The sequence below is a fragment of the Struthio camelus genome, chromosome 9 (genome assembly GCF_040807025.1).
Source record: "Struthio camelus isolate bStrCam1 chromosome 9, bStrCam1.hap1, whole genome shotgun sequence".
Lineage (NCBI taxonomy): Eukaryota > Metazoa > Chordata > Aves > Struthioniformes > Struthionidae > Struthio > Struthio camelus.
Window position 1 is genome coordinate 31257667 of NC_090950.1, and position 17744 is coordinate 31275410.

Here is a 17744-nt window from a genome sequence, read left to right on the forward strand (position 1 = left end):
TGGGGGATTTTGGGGACAGGGGGGTTGTTCAGGCGCTGGAAGAGAGCAGCGACAGCCGCGGGGTGAGCCAGGGGCGGCTGTGGCAGGCCGCGGGAATGGGTGCCCCGGTGCCGCATCCAGCCCATTTCCACCCCGGGTGGGAGCACAGCGGGGCCGAGGCCTTCGGACGCTCCCGGGTACACGCACGCCTTGGGGTCACTGACACACTTGCGCTTAAGTTATATAGCCGCTCTGTTTACTCGCCTTTGTCCCGGGCCGGCAGGCAAACAACAGCTCTCCGGAGCGATAAAAGCGGCAGCTCGGTATCTAATCTTTGTGGAGACCAACGGGTTTAATAATAGCAAGGGATCGCTCGCCGGCGGCGAACGCAGCCCGGCGTCGCCTGTTTGGGTGAGATACAGCTGCAGTACGCGGCTTTGCCAGCATCCGGGTCTGAGGCAGAGCCCAGCATGCGCGGGAAACGGGCCGCCGTGCCGGAGAGTCGCTCGGGGGCGGGATGCGCTCGCAGCACGCTGCATCCGCTGTTACACCACCCTGGCAATACTTGTTTTGCCGACCCGGTGTCCCCCTTCATTCGGAGTCAGGTGTAAACGTGTGCCCTGCCTTGACCTGCTGTTAGCGCTCTGAGCGCCACCGGTCCGGGCACGGCAAGGTCACAGCTATTCCTCGTGTTTTTATGCATTGCGAATTCACTGAGAGACTTCTAGAGGGAAGGTGCTGCTCACTGACTCCCTCCCTTCCCCTCTTCCCTTCCTCGTCTCTCTTCTCTCCCCGTTTCCGCCTCTGGTTTGTCCTTCCCTGGCCGCGGTCGGCTGCTCTCCTCCGTCTTCCCCACGTTACCGGTGTTTCTCGCGCTCGTGCTGTCAGCTGGTCCCCTCCGTTTCCGCTCGGCCGGGGCCTCCCGCTGCAGTGCCCGCCACTACGCTGTATCTGTAGAGTATATACATACTGACACATATACTCTATAGATATATATACGAGGCATACTAGACACGTATCTATACGCATTATACACGTATATCTAGTGCTCATATATATGCACTATACATGTGTACATATAGTGCTCATATATATGTATCTATACAGGGAGAGCACTTGTGTGTTTAGGTGAGACATCTAACGGTATGTAACTATATATAGCTATGTATAGTACATCTCCAGTATGCACAAGTAATGCAATATACAGTATCTGGTGTGGGTTTGTTATACATCTCTATAGTCGGCGTCCTATCTATATGTACGGGGTATACACGGAGAGGGCACGTGTGTGCAGAGAGGAGGCACATTATATACCTACCTATGGGGTGTAGACCCGCACAGCAGATGTCTGTACGGTGTGCATCTGTACAGCATATCGCCGTGCAGCATGCACGTAAGGAGGCAGCAGGGGACCGGTGCGCCCATAGGCGCGTGTGCCGCGCGCAGGTGCGCATCGCCGCGCAGCAGCGCCCGCGTGTCCGCGGGAGGGCGCGCAGCGGGGCCGAGCGGGGCCGCCGCGTCCCGGTCCCCCCCCCCCGGGCCCTCCCCGCGCGGAGGCGGCGCTGCGGGCGGCCCCCGCCTGGCTACGCTCCGCCCCGCGGCCTCCCGCGCCGCCTCCGCCGCCGCCGCCGCCGCCGCCGCCGCCGCCGCGATGTCCCGCCCGCAGGTGCCCCGCAGGTGAGCGCGGGGCCGAGCCCCGACGGCTCCGCGCCTCCCTCCCCCCCCGCCGCCTCCCCTTCCCCCTCCGCAGCCCCAGCATCCCCCCAGCATCCTCCGTCCTCCCCCCCGATTCCCCCCCCAGCATCCTCCGTCCTCCCCCCCGATTCCCCCCCCCAGCATCCTCCCCCAGCATCCTCCATCCTCCCCCCCCCCCAACCCCCGCGCCCCTCGGCCCCGAGCAGCCCCCGGCCGCGCCGCCAGCGGCCGCCTCTGCCCCCGCCGCAGACAAAAGCGCGCCCGGAGCCAGCGCCGCGCCCGCCTCCTTCCTCCCCTCCCCGTCCCTCCGTCCGTCCGTCCGTCCGTCCCCTCGCGCGGGCGTCCCCGTCCCCGCCCGCCGGGCCCGGGGCGCTGCGCGGTTCACACGCGCGGTTTTGCTTTTGCGTGGGCGCGGGGAAGCCGCCGGAAACAGGCGCTGGCGGCGCCTCTGCTCCCGCGCTCGCGGTTCAGCTGCAGGGCGGCGGTCACGCGTTACCCTGCGGAGCCTGGTTCTTTCGGGTGTCCCCCCCCCCGTCCCTCCGCCCCGTTTGGGGTTTGTCCCCCGGAGCCCGGCAGGCGGGAGAGGACCGTGCCGTGAGCACAAGTGAAAGGACCGCAGTGTGGTCCTTGACTCGGATGCTGGGTTATCACTTCCAGGCTACATCCGAACCCCGCGGATGCTCCGGGTTTTTGTCTAGCGATTCAGTTTAGAGGCGCGAGTCCCCTGGCGCAATTGCCTCTTCGCGCCCGCGGTCTCTCACCCAGGACCGGATTTGTGCCTAACTTGCCGCAACCTTGTTTTCGCTGGCCTCCGTGACCGTAAGGCGCGCGTCCTGAGCGTCGGCCGAGCCGCGGTGCTGGCCCGCCGCGCTTCGGCGCCCGCCTCCCCTCTCCCCTTTCGCCGCACGTCGGTCGGACGGGAGGTCCGCACGCCCCGCCGGCGCCAGCTCCCGCCTCTTGGAGCATCCCTGGCCCTCGCGGGGGCGATGCCGTGAAAGCGGCCCCGGAGCAGGTCTACCAAAAGCCCATTGGGGCGTCTGAGTCATCAAGCGGGTCGGAGCCTCCTGCCTCACCGAAGCAGCGAAACAGCCTCAGGCCGGTCCTGCCCTCTCCCAGCGCAACCACCGGCTCGGAAGTCCCCGGGTGCCGCTGGGGTGACGTTCTGCACCGCTGCCGTCGTGTTGCGTTCCCGCCGCTCCTTCCCTGCTCTCCCCGCCGCCGGGCCGCGCTCGCGGCCCTGCCACCGCCGCAGCTAGCGCCCGTCGGCTTTCCAAAAGAGGTGTTCGCATCCTGGGAAGATGAGCGGCGCGGCGGGGTAGCCTGCGCGTCAGTTCCCGGCGCGAACCCACCGGGGGGCGAGGGCCGGGGAGGGGGACGTGAGCCCGGCGCTCCGGCCGCCCCCGAGCTGGGTGAGGCTGGGGTGCAAGCGTGGAAAGGACTGAGACGTTCTCACGCGTTTCCCCTCTTGTCTTCCAGCGGAGCTGAGTCCCTCTCCTCCGATGAAAAAGGTACAGTCCCTTTGGGAAATACGCGGTAGCTGCAAGCGGGTTCGTTAGAAACGCCCGCTCTGCTGAGTTAAAATCGCAATTTTATAGCGCTTGCTTTAAAGAAGACGGTGCAATGCTTCAGTTTTGTGAATACGGATTTCAATCTTTTTGTGGTTTTTCTAAATTTTGGAAATTCTTTTGTTATTTGTCCCTTTTGTCTTAATTGCATAGTATGAAAATGCCAAGAGATGAGTTAATCTTGCATTTATAAGTCAGTACCTGACTGCCTAACTCCTGCGTATCAAAGCTCAAACAAAGAATATATATACATATCTATCTATCTATCTGTCTATCTATCTATATATTCCTTTTGCCCTGCCGGTTCCTGCGCGTGTTGGGGAGCATGTGCCAGGCACGGCCCTGGGGGCTTGGGTTGTATGTACTCAAAATTTTCCTTTCTCACGTGGAAAACACACCTCTATCCTCAACTGTTTTTCAGAGCTAGAAACTGGCAGTGCCAGTGGCGACGAGTCTGCCCACGAGCGCCGGTCAGGTAAGCGGCAGCCTGCTCTCCACCCCAGAGCTCAGCACCGGCGCTTGGTGCAAGCACGGCTGAAAAAATCGCTGTTGGCAGTAAGGCACTGCCAGCGTTTCCCTCTCCGCTTCCTCTGAACGTGCGCGCTCCTATGTTTTGCTGCTGTGCAAACGTAGGATATGCTTCACAGGATAAAATCCTGTGGGGTTTCTTTTTTTAGACAAGAGCGAAACGTGATTTATTGCGGCTGTAAACAGACGGCGACGCTCCCATAGCGTGTTGCTTTTGCACAGCAATAAAAGGGTAGTAAAGATAGTGCCGCAGCTCCTGCAGGCGTGCGCTTTGCAAGACGCTTTTCTCTTCAGTTTGTGTGTGTCGGAGCAGCGCGCTGCTCCCCCTTACAACACCCGCGCGGCCAGGGTTCGCATCCCAGCCGCCGCGCGGGGCGCGGGAACCGGCGGCGGGGAGGCGAACGGTGACGGCCCAAGGGAGGCGAGTAGGAGTCGTGCAGGCTTTCGTACGTCAAAGCCCCTTGACCAGCGCGGCCGGCAGTTTCGGCGTGGTGAGGCCCTGCACAAGGTGGGGCGGGGGGGGACCTCCCACGCCGGGATTTGGGCTATGCCTAAGCGTGCCTCCGTGTTTCCTTCCCTCTGGCCCGCGCGTATCCAGCTGGCCGATGGCCTTAACGCGCTTAAACTTCTCCGTTTGTCTTTGACTTCCCTGTGGGCTTGCGCTACTGAATCCTCCGCGTGGCTGACGGGCTGCGGCTTTGCCCAGGAGAGGACAGTGCTGCGAGGGACTCTGGCAGCGCCTCCGGAGAGGAGTCCGGTGAGCGGCGTGTTACCGCTTACGCGTCCGTCTCTTTTCTGAAGACGGAAACTCGGCTTCACCCGGCCGCGTCGTACGGGAGCAGCCTCCCCGGTAACGCGCCGCTGCCCGTTCGGCGGCCGCCTGCCGAAACGCCAAACGATATTTTTGCGGGCAGGTTATTTCCTCGCGAGCGGGGCGGTAGCAGAGGAGCAGCAGCTAAGGCTGCTTTGGCCTCTGGGCACGATCCGTGCAGATGCTGTTACACCGCAGGAGTCGTCCAAACACGGCGAGGCTATAAATCTGCTCCAGAGTTGGCAGCAGAAGTGGCAAAACAGGACGGGCAGGAAAAGAATTAAAGGAAGTGTTGGCTGTTGCTGAGAAGCCTGCAGGTTTTCGCTTACATGTGTTACGCCGCCAGCAGTTTATTCTCATTGCAGACCGGCCTGCTAACGTTTACTGAAATAATTAGAAATCTTTTTCTCTTCAGATACTGAGGAGTCGGAAGTAAGACAGTCGGGTGAGTGTGCTTTTGTCTCTGTTGCTGTTGCCTGCTTTTTAAGGCGTTAGAAGGACAAAACGGATGATGATGATGATGATGATAACTGATTCCCACCGTGATGCACGAGGGTGGCGATCTAGCGATTCAGTGCTGGCACGGGGAGTGCTTTTCTTTCGCTAAAAACACCGGAGAGCGTAACGAGGAGAGGCTGGTGGGTGCGCGGGAGCGTGCAGACGCGGCGCGTTTGCAGGGCCCAGCTTCCTCAGGCTGAGAGGTGGCCGGTGCCAAAACGGGGGGGGGGGGGGGGGCGGGTGCTGCTCGGCCCTGCGTCCCCGCTCGCGCCGTGGGTCGGAGCGGCGCCGGCGGCGGGAGCAGCGCTCCTCCGGGAAGGGCTCCAGCTCGCCACCTGTGGCCGGCGCTCCCGACACTGTGCCGCGCCAGCTCTCTGCCCGCCGCCTCCGGCGAGATCCCCATCCTTCGGGATAAAACCTTCCGCCCGCCGTATCGGCTTTGCTCGATTTCGTCTGTGCCGGATTTTAGTAATGACGATTCAGGCATCCCTAAACCAGTTTCAGGACAGCCGTATCGCGCCGCCCGGGTTACCTGCTCGCCGGGACGCTCGGTTGGCTTCCAAGCTTGGTGGCCGGACCTCGCCTTTGGCGAGGGGCTCGCTCAGCTCTTGGGAACGGGGCCCCCCCCCCCCCCCGCTGTGCCAGTCTCCTGCAGTTTGGTCAAGTCGGGAGCTTTTGGCAGCTCTCGGACGCCGGTGCTGAGCCGCGTCCTTGCGCCGGCACGCGCAAGCGCCCGCGCTCCCACCTCTGCACGAGCCCCAGAGAAGCGCCCTTCTAGAGAGGTGGCTTTCACGAGGCTGCGTTAAATACCTGCCTTATACATCTGATTTTTTCTAGATGAAGAACAAGAAAAGCAAGAGTCACCACCACACTACAAGGAATCAGGTATTAACCGATTTTCAGTTGTTGTTCTTGTTTTTTTTTCTGAGCATCCAGTTGCTTTGATGTTAATGAGCCGATTTTGCTGTTTTCTCATTAGGAGTGAACTGCCTGCCGCGCTGTGAACACTGCAGAAATGAAAACGTATGGGTTTTTTCTTTTTAAAGAAAAATCACATTTGTATGAGGCAAACTGCAAACCCTAATTCTGGTCTCGCCTCACCTTTTTAAATACGTATTTTTTATTTTACCTATTTACATAGGTCCCGAAGGAGCAGGTGACCCCAAAGAGACTTTCTGGAGAAAAGTACTTGTATGTTCTTTTAAATATAATAGATATACACCTACATTGTTCACATCAAGATCCTTCTCCCTTCAGGTAGAGTGGGAAGAAGAGTAATTTGCTGCACGAATGCGTTTGTAGTTATGATGGAAGATACCCCCAAATCCTTAAAAATAAACCGCTTATAACTGCTGCCAGTGCTGACCCTGATCCTTGTCCAAGAAAGCTCTTAGTTTGGCTTATGGCAGTTTAAGTGTCACTGAAGTAAAGAACCACAGACACATTCCTAGGTACTTTTTTGGTCTGGGCATATCATGGGGTGTCTTGTTCTGCTTCACAGGGATATTTATGCTTCCCATTCGCCCTGAGCAGCAAAATTGGGTGTCAGCCTCGTTCTCCCTGTGCCTGGCGTGGGTGTTGTGCTCCGCGTGGGACGCTGGCTTCCGACGGGAACCGGGGCAGCTGCTTCGTTTTGGTGACGTTTTTTGCAAAAGCTGTCATCAGCCACTCTGGGAAGCGCTTGCTGCGAAGGGGGTTTCTCCAAGTTATCCCTGGCGAAGCACATTTTTACACGTGCCTTGTGTGAGATTTAACGCCTTAGTGGGAGCTAAGCCGACTCTTGTCGATTCTGCCCCACGCAGGATAACGCTGGAAGGGGAGGGCACCTACCAGTGCAGCGTCACGGGCTTGATTTTTGAGGTGACCCAGGCGGTTGCGATCAAATACTCCGTGTTGTCGTGGAGCAAGTATGCGGACCTGGTGGGAAAAGCGTGGATCGTGGGAGGCCCTCTCTTCGACATCAGCTGTGCCTCGGCCACGGCGCTCACCTCCATCGAGTTTCCCCATTCCCTGTGCCTCGGCGGTGAGTGCCGCGTGCCGGCTCCGCTGCCCGCTCGGCGCCTCTGCCCGCGGCGGCGCGGCGCGGGCACCGCTGACTTGGCTGCGTGTCTTTACAGACGGCGACGCGCGCAGGACGTTTAAGGTTTTGCACGTCAAAGGCTCGAGCGCGGCGCTCGAGCCGCCGGCGGACTGCTCGCCGTCCCACGTGAAATGGCTCGTGAGCTCGCTGTCGCCAGTGGGGCCCGTCATGCAGGCCGAGGAGCCCGTGCTCTACCACGGCGCCGTGGTCCTGTACAAAGTCGTCGACAGCCACCCTTCCTTATTGTTTCGGGTGTACGTGGCTACCAACAACGACTCCTTTATAAAGGTAAAGCTCCTCTCCAAACTGCAACCCAAGCTCTGTGGCAGGCTGAGCATCCTGCAGCGCTTGCGAGGCGGCGGAGAGGCTCCCTTCCGCCCCTTCCTGCGGGCAAAGCGCTCCGCGAAAGGCCATTCCCGAGCAGAAAAGGTCTGCCAAATCTGGCTACGACACCCAAGCAGTTGCGCTGGCCACGTGCTCACTCGCAAGCTGCTAGAAGGAAGAAGTACGTCAGAAATCCATTTGCCACCAAAATCCCCGGAGTTCAGGATTTCTCCCTAAAAGGGCTTCTTTCCCTTGCCCGCTCAGCTGTCGCCTCGGCTGCCGGACGCGGGCAAGGGTGAGGAGCGGGTAGCGGCCGACAGCGCTGCTGGCCGTCAGGGCGCAGGTGCCGTTCCTGGGCGGCGCAGCGAGCTGCCGGCGTCGGTCGGGTGCCCCCAGCGAGCCGGCGGCGTTCGCCCGTGCCCAAGCGCCGTGCCCGGCGGGCCGCGTTTTGCCGTTTGCTGTGTGTGTGGAGGGGGCCGAGACCCTTTGGCAGAGCTGGGGGGAGAGAAGAAGCAGCCCGGGAATACGAGCGCCGCATTTGCGCGGGCTTCAGCAGCTCGTCTGCTGAGGCGAGTGACATCTAACCTGTGTTCTTAAATCTTAGGATATATCGAGAGCGGTGAAACACTCCAACAAGAAATTCATTAAAATCGACAAGCCCCCCGTTTGCCAAAAATTGCTGCAGAAAGGAAAGAGATACCGATTAGTGTGCGAGCCAGAAGCTGAAGTAAACCCGGAGGTAAGGTCCAGGCGCGTGGTCGCCTTGCGTGCCACGGCGTGAGCTGCCACCCCGCAGCAGGGCTTTTTGCTCCGTCCCTGCTGACGGGGGCACGCGCTGGCAACGAGCGCGTTTCTCGCCTCCTTGGGCCGTCGCTGCGGAAAGCGAATGGCCCTTCACGGCCTCCAACCTTGGGGCGACATCCCGGCTCCACCAGCCGGCAGTGGCGAAGCTCCAGGAGATCGGTGCCGGCGGTCAGTGCCGTCTGTCGAAGTTACCTCTGGGCGAACGCTTGTTGTTAATGTCCTTATGTTTTGCAGGAAATCGAATTTGTGGACGGCTCTCTCTTGAAACTGAAGAGTTACATTGAAGTCTACTTGGAGAAGCCTGATGACTTCACCTTATCTTTGGTCGAGCTGGAGTCCGATGCGATTGTATGGAAAGCAAAACTAAGAGAGAGTGAGCATGGCATGTTTTGGCTGGTGACTTGTTCCCGCTGCAAATGAGGGCGACTTGGGATATAATTTGGTCCTCCCCTATTCGCGCCCCTGCACGCAGGCAAACCCCGGCACGGACGAGGACCTCAGCCTCGCGGGCTGAGCCGGGTTCGATTGCTGGGACTGCCACCTCCCGCGGGTTGCAGCATGCTGGATAAAAAGGGGGGAACTAACTTCGTTGCAGAGCCTGGTTATTAAATCTCGGCCCAGCTGCAGGCCAACACCGAACGGGGTTTTTACACGTGAGAACCGTTGAATTTGGGGCACGGCAATGGGAGTTGCTACCTCACCTTTTGTTTTCTCGGGAAAATGTTTGGCAGGTGACTGGATACATCACGATCAGAACAAAAACAAGCAGAAGAGAAACGCAGTCAGTAAGTCACTTCGGAGATACTTTGGAGTCTCTTCTAGTGCTTATTTAGCCCACGTGATGTATATGTGACCCGGAAGCAGTAACATCAACTGTTCTTTCCCCCTTAGGTGTCAAAAGACGGAAACCCACCAACAGCTTTTCTGAAGACGAAGAACACTACTGGAAAAAGCAGAAGGGCAGCGATACTGCAGGTAGAGTGTTTTTGTGTGGATTAAAATATCAGGTTAGGGTTTTCTTGCATGCCATGAATTGCACTTCTAGAGCTAACTTTTTTAATTATGGCTATGAATGTGACCAGAAAATACAAGGGAAGAGAGTGGTGCTTTAGTAGGTGTATATACCTCATTGGTACACTGTCAGACACTGTTTGCCATTCCTGCAGGAAGTACGTGTAGAGGAGCAACTTGGGAATTGCATTTATGAGGGTCACCTACGATGGTATTGTCTCCTTGGACTGGGAACTAACAGCTGCTTTTAAAAGAGGTTTCCACTGTACGTCTCAAGTTTTTTAATTTGGGATATCCCTTTAGCCATAACAGGCTGAATTTTTCTGAAAAAACAAACAAACAAAAAATCAGCTCCCATTTATTGTCCTGATGGTCGGAGATGCTGGTGCCCAAAGACGTCGGGTGCCTTGCTGGTGCCAGCAATGCTAACCGTTCTCCTTCTTCTCCCCGAACTGCAGGCTTAGAGATTTACTGATGGTTACTTGGAAAAATTATGGACAAAATAATTGTAGTTCATTAGTATATAAAAAAAATTCATATGTGAAAAGCTTTAGCTCCCAGTTTTACATTGGATCTCAATTACAGTCTTACTTCTGTAGAGTCTTACTTCTTTGGCCTCCAGTACCTGTTTATCTTGGGCTCTCCTTTTGGGGGAAATACCTAATAGCATTTGAATCATGGTCATTTTTTTAATCCGTTAACGTTTCTTGAATCCGTTAAGGGTTTGCACGTCGGCAAAAATAACCATGCGGGGGTTTGTGCGTAGGTGAGCGTTGCCACCAGAGGGAGGGCTTTCCTCAGGCAGAGCGTCCTTCTGCTCTCTCACGGCCGACGTGGGGCAGAAGTGTGCTTAGTCCATGTCACCGTTCAAGCTGAGACTTCTTGGCTACTGTAACTAAAGCAAAACCAAATTTCAGCTTTTGGAAGCAACCGTAGGTTCCAAGGAAAACAATCTTTTCAGAAGTTTTGGGGTGATAGGTGTACTCGGCATGACCTTAGTGTTGCACGTCTAGAAATCCCTGGCTGTTTTATAAAATAGCAGACCAAGGAGCCAGCAGCTCCCTGGCTGCCAGGGCGTGGAACCTGCCGCAGCCTTGAGCCATAAAGTGGAAATCCGCTTTCCGCTATCTGACTAATAAGGTCTCCTTCATCTCTCTCCTGGCAGTGCACAACACTAACAGCATCATTTTAATTAGGAAGTCCCATATGGAGAGCAACGTTGGTTCTGATTTTTGTCGGGTATCATTTCAGATGGCGTTCAAACGAGAAGCATACTGACTGATCAGCAACTGATTATGATCGCAAAGAGGTTTGGCGGAGAGTGGAAAGAAATTGCCATCGAATGTCTTCAGCTAGAAATGAAAGACATTCATCAGATTCAGGCAAAGGAGGAGGAAGTCAACATTCAGAAATTTCTGATGTTAAACATGTGGAGAGACAGAGAGAAAAGTAACGCAACTGCACAAAGTTTGTACAACAGACTCAAGGATAAGGCGTCGTATGACGTACTAGAAGTACTGGAAGGTACAGGTCGACCTCTTACTATATATTTTTAATTATATCATTATGTTTCAGGCATATTTTAAAGAATTCTCATCAGAGAATTTACTAAATACCTGGTATATGTTTTATCCAGTAAAACTCAGTTTCCCTTGAAAATTAACAATCATTTTCTTTCTTGTGGCGTTTTTAGACTTCCCTTCAGAAACTGATATAAAATGGAAAATATTTTTGTAGTCACTGCATTTAGAATAGCTGATACATGACCTGACTGCTGCAAACCAGCCAGCATTACATACCCAAGCAAATTCTTGGTTTTTTATAGGGAGCCCAAAGCGGAAAGGTTTGTGTCTTTACTGCTTGCGTTTTAGTAGCACTGAAGTTTAACACCATCCCCTGACAATTTAAAGGCTCGATCCGGCACACTTGTCCTGTGTGTTTCCCTACTGCACGTGGACAGTCCCACTGATTTCCGCGGGACGCCTCGTGTTCATCGACGTTGCCCATACAAAAGGTGCTCTGCGGGGCCAGAACTCAAGCAGCTGCGGAGAACCTTTCTCAAAAACTAATGTTTTTTTGGAGGACACAGACACAACTTTGTTCTTTCTTAACTCTCTGTAAAGGTAACTTGGCTCTCAAAGAGGGAACCATTGCTCATGTTCCCTCACTCACCTCATCCTTAGAAACATGTATATGTACACTTGTTATTCAACATGAATGTTGTAGCAACTTGTAGAGATCAAGTAATACATATATATGCGTGTGTGTATGTGTGTGTTCGTTTCCTCAGGTTTTTTGGCTCAGTGACGAATTTGTGGAGAAGCAGTGAAAAGGAGAAAAGTCAGGAATTTTCCTCAGCTGAATGGTTAAACTTTTCAAGCTGTTTACCTGGGATTTCGCTGCAATTCTGTTATGAAGATGCGAGCTCTAATCCGTCAGCGGAAAGTTCAGGCAAAATCTTCGAAAGACGTGGGTATGAAATTTTACGCTGATGTAAGTGAATTTAATGTTTTCAGGAGTAATTACTCAACTGTTTCAGATACCAGTCATTGGAACTGTCTCGTCATGAGGGAAGTGCCAATCGTGGTGAATGTGAAACCTAAAACTTCCACTGAATTTTGTCTCAGTTGAGCCAGTTCTAAGAGACACGAGCACTCAGCAACATTAGTTTACCTTTTTCATCTACGGGATTTTATCTTGAAGCAGCTTTGTTTGAATCAGGGAAAGACAGAGGGAGAAAAGTTTTATAGAAGCTTTCATCACCTTAAAAAAATTAAACTGCAAAAATCATGAGGTATATATTGCATTTCTCACAGATGTCTAAGATCAGGGAAGAATATTCTCAAACTTGCAGATAAATTCGTTTACATAATTCCTGTATGTAGTCCTGCACATTCAAGCTGTGCTGGGCTGTGGGTCGGTTTTCTAACAAACTCAAGACTAGATTCACAGTAGCACCAATATTAACTATGGACAGCTTTGAATTTTTTTAGAAGAAGTTCTTATCGGCTCTTTTGTATATAGTCTGTCTCAGTTTTTGTGAGATCAATTTGTATGTTGTATGATTTTTTTTTTTAACTACAATCTTTTTATGCATTTTTACTTGATCATTTTTTACCTGAATAGAATTAGACATCTAAAACAGGGAAAGTCAACATTCATCAAAAGGTGGTTACTCTGTAGGCAATACATGTACTACAGGATTTTCAAGTGATGTTATTGGCAGAAGAGAACAGCTACCTTAGAAGGGAAATTGTCTTGTTTTAAAGACACCTGTGATTCTCTTGATCGTCCTACTCTGTGTATGTTTATGAAAGAAAAAGCATACTTTTAGAAATAAGAATTAAACAGGCAACGTTTACACTATTTGCATGAGCGTTTTGGGTTTTTTTGTTTTAATCTCCTGGCAAAATGCAATCCTAGCGCCGTCGCCTGCTCGTTCTGCTCCGGCTGTGCCCTGTGTGGGTAACGCGTGGAAACTCTTCTCCCTGCTCTCTGCAAACGTCAGGTATCTGTGTAGCGGGTGCCGCTGGGGATGGATCCACTAATAATAAAAATACAGATGTCATTATTTTTTTTTCCCTGCTCATGAATAAAACTGTTTAACTCATAGAAGAGAGCGTTAAGGCAATCATTTCCCAAAACGTTACTACTAGCTTTACTGCTACAGTAAACAGTTTTATTGAGTGAATATGCCAAATTACAATACAAAACGCTTTTCTTGGAGAATATTGTGCCTTGCGTTCTTCAGCTCACTGCTCACTTTCTAAATTATCTACGAAGGTAAGAGAGCCTCCCCCGCAACATGGTGGCCAATCCCGAGCTTGAGAAGGCAGGTGTGTGGGCCCGAGCTTCATTACGAAGGTGGTGAAGACCTGACTCTTCAGATGAGCTCAGTAGCAGGACCAAAGCGTGTCTTTTTGTGTAATTAATAAGAGGAATTAAACATAAAACTTTTCTTATGTGATTCATAATAAGAGTAATTTGTAATCATAATTCAACAAAAAACTTTGATGCTTTTCACAGACAAAACAAACAAAAGTTTGATACGTTTCCTCTAGAGTCTGTTTGAGACAGTGCAGGTCCCAGTAGAAAAAATGGGAGAATTGGGTAAACACTTTAGACATTTATTTTATTAAGACAGCTATTTAGCCCAGGTACTAATCTGAAATTACTTTGGCAATCCTAAACGGTCATAAATGTTTTCCTTTGTAAAGGTAACGTGGGGCCACCACGTTGCCACCCCAGTACGCCTGCCTTTGCGGCTCCCACACAAGCTCACGCAGGCTGGGCCAACTGATACGTCTGCGTTGGAAATAATCCCTTTCGCATGTATGTAGTGGTGATTTGTTAGAAATGGGCTAAATGCTTTAATAAATCATCTCCTGAACATGCAACTTCAATGGGTTTGCAAGAACTAAGCAAGACTTTCCCTGCAAGTGCTGTGCCCGAAGGGGGAATCAAGACAACTACGCCCTGTGTGCTCCTAACACCCTACTGAAGAAGCAGCCTGACTCAACAGAAGGAACAAGAGCCAGTCTTCAAAAAGTAGAGGCAAGTTGTGATTTTTCTCTAACAAACACACTAAGTCAAATTCAAGTCATAATTTTGGTGTGGCTCAAGCCAAAAAACAATAGAGACATAATTTAACCTAGTTGATTTTGCTTTCCAACTGAAAGCCTTTGCTTTCAAAAATCTATGTTCTAGTCCCTGGGAACTTTAAGATATCTGATATAAACAAAGTGCTAACAGGACCGACTGGTCAAAATTGGAAGTCAGTAAGTCTAAGCTGGAAATGGGGTGCTTTTTTTGTAATAATGAGGCAATTGGCTATGGTAGCAGATGATCAGAAGATAGGGTAAGGTTTTTATGATTTGAGTTCCTTAAATCCAAATCAAGTACCTTCAAAAAAATGGCGTATTATAGTTCTGTGCTCCTCAGTTGTGGCTTTGTCCACGCGACTGCCCTTTCTTGCAGGCAGAAGGAATTAAAACATGACAATTGAGTAAGATCATCTGGACGCCACGGTGTGAGGCTACTCTTACCTTATGAACTGGCCCATCCTGTGGACAGTGTACAGGAGTAAGAAGCAAGGCTCTAATTCATCTGGCAAGCTCTTGGGGATTTAGAGTTGTATTTTGTTGGCTGGTGTAATACTCAGGTAGGTAACAGCTACGCTTAGGAAGGCAGGGGATGAGGCCACGGGCAGCTGTCCCCTGGAGGGGGAGGAAGGGAAGGGGACCCAGCCGGCCCCTCCGCCGAGGAAAGGGCTGTGCTGGACATCGGGAAGAGGTGAGGCTGGGGAAGGGTGTCCTGGGAAAGATGCGAGGGCTGAGTGATGGTGGCAGCATGGCTCCCGAGGAGTCCAAAGGGCAGAAAGCGAGCAAGGGAACAGAGCTGAAGAAAAAACGCTCCAGAGAACTATGAGTGGGAAGCGGAAATAACACAGCAGCTGGCTGGGCAAAGTAGATGGCAATTGCAAAAGTCGTTGCTTAGAGGACCTCAGGCAGATTTTGCAGAGTGGATTCCTTCTTCCACCCCCGCTCTTTTTAGGCTAGCTTAAGCATTTAGAAAATAATGATCCAGTCATCCTCAGTGACCTTAAAAGCCATGTGTAAACTCCTCGCTCCACTGAAATAAACAGTTTACCCATTGATTTCCATGAGGCCAGGATTTCAACCATGAACTATGTAACAGACAGAAATTTGCTATAAAAGGAAATTGAGCAGGTTATTTTTACTGCCCACTATGAGAGAAAACCCAAAAAACTCATCCGATGCGACTAACAAGAAGGAAATAGGCTTTTCAATTAATACCGGTCCTGAGCGTTACCACAATGTACCACTTACGTGCCAGCAATATTAAAAAGTATTTTAAAAGTATGGTCATATTGATTCATCTCGTAGCGCGAGTAAGAAGGAAAAAAACCCCAAAGTTTTAATATATATTTTAAATTTTATTAGGCCATAAAAGAATAAATAAGGAGTATTATAAATAAAACAGGAATATTATAAATATGTTTTAACTTATATAAACTTAGGATTGAATAAATACAACATTTAAGAAAAAATACAGTTGAGTGTTCGGTTGTTTGAGAACATTTTTGTAAAACATAGCTTATTTTCTAAAATGTCAAAGTTGAACACAATAGCCTAAAAGGCGTTGACAGTAACTCACTAAAACATGATTTGATTCTTAAGAAATTCTGTAAAATATTATGTGCTTAATTTCTAAAAAGTCCCCAAATATGTTGCAGGATATTAAACCCACTATGTTTTCTTCAGTACTCCAAACAACTCTGATTCAAATTTATACCTAAAGTGCTCTCAGAGTGGAGTGCTTACAGCGAGCTTTCCGGAGAAGACAAGTAGTTCATCATCCTGTTTATAGTCACCATGCGGATTCGGAAAGCATGAAGAACACTGCATAGCCTCATTCTGTCTTTAAAAGTTGATCCTGCGTTTGACGATGGCTGCAGCATGCTCGTGCTGCTGATCCTCAGCGCCTGAGAAGAGGTAGGCACGGTAGAAAGTGCAATCAAAAAGTGACTAAACGAAAAAGTCACATCTATTCCCTCATCTCACTAATAGTATTTATCCAAGTTCAGTACAACCTACTTCATATTCAGTATGCCAGTCACGTTGTATGTCAGTATTTGGAAGAGAAATGGAGCTGTGTATCCTTTTGCTCTTTGCTGAGTTCTCTGAAAGTCTATAGCAATTTGCAGAAAATCACATACACCATCTCCTCACAAGGACAGGACAGTTTGAAAGAATGAGGACTCCTAAAAGCGATGAATCTGAATATTGATGCGCTGACCATAGTAGCGAGACAAAAACACCAAATGAGATGCATCATAATTCATAAGAATCAAGTACTTACTACTAGGCTCTTAAGTAAAAAAAAGCTGAGAGACAAGTTTTTAAATAGTCAGATTGCAGAGAGTTTGTTATTTGACCGATTGCAGACTGGAACACACTGGATAAACATCTCTGTTTTAAGACAGAAATAACATACAGGAAAAAAAAGACAGAAATACCTACTTTCATCAACTCATCAATAGTTGTCAACACCTGTTGATCACTGAAATTGTTCAGCTCTGCCCTATAGGCCTTCAGATCTTCATAGATACCTCGCAAGCATTTATTCTGCAAAAGCCAGAATTACTTATGAATACTGGAATATGACCTTAAATGCGTTATAAACACAAAACCAGCGAAATAAGTGGTTCTTTGGGGATGTAATGCAATTTACCATATCTAAAGTAGATCCTTCCAGTGCTGGACAGTTTCCAGGCTGCAAATCAAAGAAGAAATGATACATGATCATTTGTGGAAGTGTGATGACTTATACGACTGCTCCATATAAACATGGTGCTGAAATTTGATTTCTTTTATACCCCTGAATCCTCAGATGTACAAGCTTTTATCGTGTTCATTTGAGGCTCGGTGATATCTTCAAGATCAAGCTCTTCAAGGGTGCATTCAAATCCTAGTGTGTTAAACGCCTGCGTGAAAAAGAAAAAGGGGTTAGAGCGGTCACAAATTCAGCCCCGCGCTACTGTTGACCTATAGAAACAGTTACAGGCGATGCGCCACAGCTGTCTGCGGTAGCGCAGTCCCGGTACAGCCTCACGCCTAGAGTTTTGGTTAAATACCTAAAACAGGAGAGAGCCAGACTAAGAGACGGGAACGCAAGAAAACGCTGCGGCTGTGCCTAACGGGAATAGGATGAGGCTTGGCCTGGGTTTGGTTTATAAGCGCAGCTGTGAATTACGCCGTCTCCGTTCCTGCAGCGGCGCAAACGATGCTCCAGGAGACTGAATCTACCGAGAGCTCATGTCGCCGCAGCTGCGGATGTTAAGTTTGTTTCTTAGAAAGGCAAACCAGGGAGCAGCACGGCCGCCGACCAGCCCTCGCCGGCCCGCTGCCCGAGCGCGGGGACAACGGACCTCTTTCCTTTTCTTTGGCGGTGCTCTTGGACTAAAGTTGCAGCGACAGCGAGGGCATTTAGGAGAAAAGAAAGCAAAAAAGAAAAAAAAAAGGAAAAAGAAGAGAAAGAAAATCCCCCCGGGCACTGGGGCGAAGGGGGTTCAGCGCTTCCCTCATCTCCTCACAACTTGTAGCCCCCTCCGCCCCCCCGCAGCCGCGGCAGCTCGGGCCGGACCAGACCGGATTGGACCGGACCAGACCGGAGCGGAGCGGGCGCCCCCCCCCCGCCCACCTGGAGCTGACGCAGGAAGCCGCCGAGCGCCGCCAGCAGCGCCCGCGAGCGCAGCCGGCAGTCGGTGAGGTTGCGGGCGGGCGGCGGCGGCGGCAGCGGGCGGCAGGGCGGCGGCAGCGCCAGGCACAGCGCGGCCACCAGCGCCCACAGCCCGCCCAGGCGGCCGCTCCCGCTGCTGCCGCGTTTCGCCATGATGCTGCCGAAGGGGAGCCTTGAGGTGGTGGTG

The 17744-nt window shown here is 51.5% G+C and overlaps 2 protein-coding genes across 5 annotated transcripts; one reads left to right on the top strand and one right to left on the bottom strand.

Moving 5' to 3' along the window:
* Nucleotides 1-1558: 1558 nt before the first annotated feature.
* On the top strand, nucleotides 1559-12661 carry LOC104140050 (NACHT, LRR and PYD domains-containing protein 1b allele 3-like). Of its 4 annotated transcripts, none has more exons than XM_068953834.1 (16): nucleotides 1576-1656; nucleotides 3151-3182; nucleotides 3661-3714; nucleotides 4474-4524; nucleotides 4994-5023; nucleotides 5914-5961; nucleotides 6056-6099; nucleotides 6218-6267; nucleotides 6879-7099; nucleotides 7194-7444; nucleotides 8085-8219; nucleotides 8519-8657; nucleotides 9016-9069; nucleotides 9176-9259; nucleotides 10547-10819; nucleotides 11586-12661. In XM_068953834.1, the coding sequence occupies exons 1-16, from the start codon at nucleotides 1631-1633 to the stop codon at nucleotides 11600-11602; spliced, it is 1509 nt and encodes a 502-aa protein (XP_068809935.1). In that variant the 5' UTR covers nucleotides 1576-1630; the 3' UTR covers nucleotides 11603-12661. The 4 variants fall into 4 exon arrangements, 3 of the variants coding, with proteins under 3 accessions (XP_068809937.1, XP_068809935.1, XP_068809936.1); XR_011142757.1 differs by having other exon boundaries at nucleotides 1594-1656; nucleotides 8519-8632; XM_068953836.1 differs by lacking the exon at nucleotides 4474-4524 and having other exon boundaries at nucleotides 1559-1656.
* Nucleotides 12662-15234: 2573 nt separating this feature from the next.
* IL12A (interleukin 12A) lies at nucleotides 15235-17492 on the bottom strand. The gene is made up of 5 exons (XM_068954350.1): nucleotides 16953-17492; nucleotides 16695-16802; nucleotides 16550-16591; nucleotides 16339-16443; nucleotides 15235-15800 (listed from the first exon to the last, which is right to left on the bottom strand). The coding sequence occupies exons 2-5, from the start codon at nucleotides 16731-16733 to the stop codon at nucleotides 15636-15638; spliced, it is 351 nt and encodes a 116-aa protein (XP_068810451.1). The 5' UTR covers nucleotides 16734-16802; nucleotides 16953-17492; the 3' UTR covers nucleotides 15235-15635.
* Between the last annotated feature and the right edge of the window lie 252 nt (nucleotides 17493-17744).

Excerpts from the sequence above, each read along its gene's own strand:
- LOC104140050 (XM_068953834.1), top strand. The coding sequence starts at position 1,631 with ATGTCCCGCCCGCAGGTGCCCCGCAG. Across the intron at positions 3,715-4,473 it reads TGCCCACGAGCGCCGGTCAG|GAGAGGACAGTGCTGCGAGG; the intron begins GTAAGCGGCAGC and ends GGCTTTGCCCAG. Across the intron at positions 4,525-4,993 it reads CGCCTCCGGAGAGGAGTCCG|ATACTGAGGAGTCGGAAGTA; the intron begins GTGAGCGGCGTG and ends TTTTCTCTTCAG.
- IL12A (XM_068954350.1), bottom strand. The coding sequence starts at position 16,733 with ATGAACACGATAAAAGCTTGTACATCTGAGGATTCAGGG. Across the intron at positions 16,444-16,549 it reads AAGGATCTACTTTAGATATG|AATAAATGCTTGCGAGGTAT; the intron begins GTAAATTGCATT and ends TGGCTTTTGCAG. Across the intron at positions 15,801-16,338 it reads CTATTGATGAGTTGATGAAA|GCGCTGAGGATCAGCAGCAC; the intron begins GTAGGTATTTCT and ends ACCTCTTCTCAG.